The 3,540-nt window shown below is 33.5% G+C and overlaps 1 protein-coding gene across 4 annotated transcripts in view; it reads left to right on the top strand.

Annotated features, from left to right (window-relative positions):
• The window catches only part of LOC106869026 (transmembrane protein 272), a 17,492-nt gene extending 14,742 nt beyond the window's left edge, over positions 1-2,750 (top strand). For all 4 annotated transcript variants that reach the window (XM_014914523.2, XM_014914549.2, XM_014914532.2 and 1 more), the window contains exons 3-4: positions 407-466; positions 1,637-2,750. In XM_014914523.2, the coding sequence (XP_014770009.1) occupies positions 407-466; positions 1,637-2,088 (512 nt within the window). In that variant the 3' untranslated portion in view covers positions 2,089-2,750. The remainder of the gene's footprint in view (positions 1-406; positions 467-1,636) is intronic.
• The last annotated feature ends 790 nt before the right edge of the window (positions 2,751-3,540 follow it).

Below are 3,540 nucleotides of genomic sequence, written 5' to 3'. Positions count from 1 at the left end.
TTTAGTAATTTCTTGGAAGCAGAATGATGACATTTGATACATTAAGTAAATAATATTTAATCTAAGATTTTAATAGACATGCCTTGAGCAGTTTTTTTTTTTTTTTTGATTTAACCTGTTTGGGTGTCATGTTAAAATGTAGTAGTATCCACCCACAAAGATAAAAAACAGTATAATATCTATCTATCTGGGTCGTCCTTCAGGATGCCCCTAGGGGTTTCGGTTGCACATACTTTCCAGATGTTTTGCTGTCACCTGTTATGTTCTTGTTCCATTTTTTTTCTTTTTTTCAATATATTTATACACACACACACACACACACACACACAGATATGACAGAAAACAATTGATATTCATGACTTAGTGTATCTTTATATTTTCATGCTCATTTATATGTTCCTTCCAGATATATTCACAGTTACATTGGTCATAGTCCTTCTGTTACCCTTATCTATGATATTTGTCGGTGAGTACAAAATACATTATTCTACTATTCTATTCCTCTTTTACTCTTTACTGGTTTCATTTTTGGGATTGAACCGATTTCAGTTGATTGTATCAACCTCACCAGAATTTATTCTAGTCCAGCATTTATTCTAATACGCTACTGCAATATTTGAGTATGTGGAGGCACATGGCTTAGTGGTTAGGGTGTTAGACTTGTGATCGTAAGATTGCGGTTTCAATTCCAGGACCGGGTGATGTGTTGTGTTCTTGAGCAAAACACTTCATTTCATGTTGCGCCAGTCCACTCAGCTGGCAAAAATAAGTTATTCTGTGATAAACTAATGCCCTGTCCTGTCCTGGTGGGGAATATACACACCAAATACTAATTCATTTAGTGGATGAATAATGACTGTCCCTATATTATTTTAACAAACGAATATACATCTGAATAAAATAAATTAGATAAATAGATAGATTTACAAATACATTGACAAATAGTCCGCGTATTGTAGCTGACATTGCCACATGTCATAGCTTATCTTAGTGTGGTCATGTCTCATGTTGCATGATAAAAGTAATTAAGATGTTACGGTAATTTGGATTTCACTCATCAAATTAATCTCATGGTGAACCAACTTCCAGGTCACTGGTCATTAAATTGTTCCATATCCTATCCACAAGTCCTGCAGCTGACCATGTCCTTAATGTGACCTTAGCGTGATGTAAAGGCACTACATGCAGAATTGTTTTCCTTTTAGAAAGCTGAATTGCTCTCATGAAAATTTACATGAAGGAATGCATGGTTGAGCTCTTACAAAAGCCTTACTTAATTCATATCTGTAGATGTGTTATTGATTGGTAAACATACTACAGCACCCCGCCTAGAGGGCCATTATAGGTTTTTAATGAAATCCACTTAGCCTATAATTCAACTGGATGTTAGTTTAACATGTACGCAAACTTTCGTCAAGGTTGGTTCACTGGTGCAGACAGCAAGATGGTAACAGATAGACAGATCAGACAGACAGAATTTGCCATTTATGTAATTGACACACACACACACACACACACACACATATATATTGTTATATTTCTGCTGCTTTTAAATAAAGTATGTATGTGTATATATATATATATATATACATACATATATTGTAAAATAATAAATCATATTTCCTTCTCACCACAGGTTCCAGTTTCCAAGAGGAATGTCCCAAAGAACCCCGCATTCTTGTCTATCTGTTAGTGACAGGGAGTACAGGGACCCTGAAGATGATCCTGTCCCTTTGGCGCCAAGTCTCGTTTCGACGTAGCCAGAAGTACGAAAGCTACAACACCCACCACAATGACTACGATGACGATGATGACGACGAATCACTTGTTGTAACCAAAATGCTGAAGTTCACCAGCAACTTCCTCACTTTATTCCTAATTGTCTGGTTTGTGCTAGGTAACGTATGGGTATTTGGAATTTGGTGGCCTAACCCCTACGGAAGCCTCCACAAACCAATAGACTGGTGCAATCGATCTGTCTTTATCTATTGCATAGTTCATATTATGATTGTGTATATCTTGCTGGCAGTGGCTGTACTAACAGTCATAATTTTGATTATCTGTTATATGTGTCAAAGAACGGATTAAGTTTTACCCCTCAGTATTTCTTTTCATGTCTGTATACATACACATACATACATACATATATAAAAAAACATACTTAGTATGTAGATAGGGTTATAATCCCAGTTGTGTCCTCATAAAGTACATCCGTGTATTCCAGTACTCCAAATTATATTTGTAGATGTTATATTTTATATGAGAGTTGAAAATACTGGAGGATGCGGTTATATTGTTAAATACGGGAAAATAATTATTGCAGAGTAATTACATGTTAAAAGAGAAAACTGCAAAAACTTCTTGGCATTATTTATTCTGCATTACATATGTTTTGTTACTAATAGGAGTTATATAGATATACCTGCAGAAAAACATGTAAAACATCTCCTATTAGTAATTTTTCAGACTGAGAATTATAATAATACAGACTTACATTGCATTGAGCTACAGTATATAGTAATAATATCAATCATACATATACATACATAGATATATGTGTAATATGTATGTGTGAGTGTGTGTGCATATATGTGTGTGTGTAAGTATATAGTTACATAGAGGAGAAATTATGATAAACACAAGATGCAGTTTATATATAATATGTTCCCTACATATGTTTCAACATTGTGGTAGTTTGGAACTTGTGTATTTCATGTTCCAAGAGCAATTGGATGTTAGACCACAACAGATCATCAGAGGTACACTTTATTGATTCATGTTATACAGATCAAATAAGAATAATTTACATGGAGTTCTAAACATACCAGTAGCAGTTGTACATGTAACTGCATGCATTTGAGTGTGTTAAATGAACTTATTCATCCGTAAAAACCTGAAGCTCACCCTAGCGCTCCTCTCACTTTTACCAAACTCTTCAAAGTAATATATATTTACCCAATGAGGACTGTTTCTTTTCTTTTCTAAACAGCAACACAATATATCTTTTATACAAGAAAACATATTATAGTGTACTGAAATATTTTAATATTTTTATGCTCTATTTTGGTGGGGAAAAGGGAAATATGTGTACATATAGACATATATAAATATATATATGTATAGACAATATTTTTAGCAACCCTTCGCACCAGGCAGGCCTTGTGGTGGTGCTGGTTTAGTCTCCACTGACCCAACCATGCAATAACTTGTACTGGACTCCATGCTACCAGTAGTACTCATGGGTAACCTCACAAATGACCTGACATATGTGTGTGTGTGTGTGTGTGTGTGTGTGTGTATGTATGTACGCATATATATATATGTATATAAGTGTATATATATATGTGTGTGTGTGTATATATATATATATATATATATATATATATATATAAGTATATATATATATATATAAGTATATATATATATATATATCTACTTATATATGTATATATATTTATATATTGAATATATGTACATACATGCATGTGTGTATACTTATATTTATAACTATACACATACATAAAACACAAACACACGTAG

The sequence above is a fragment of the Octopus bimaculoides genome, chromosome 26 (assembly GCF_001194135.2).
Source record: "Octopus bimaculoides isolate UCB-OBI-ISO-001 chromosome 26, ASM119413v2, whole genome shotgun sequence".
NCBI classification, from domain to species: Eukaryota; Metazoa; Mollusca; class Cephalopoda; order Octopoda; family Octopodidae; genus Octopus; species Octopus bimaculoides.
The sequence above is the reverse complement of the archived record's forward strand: the minus strand, read 5'-3'. Positions and strand labels throughout refer to the sequence as shown.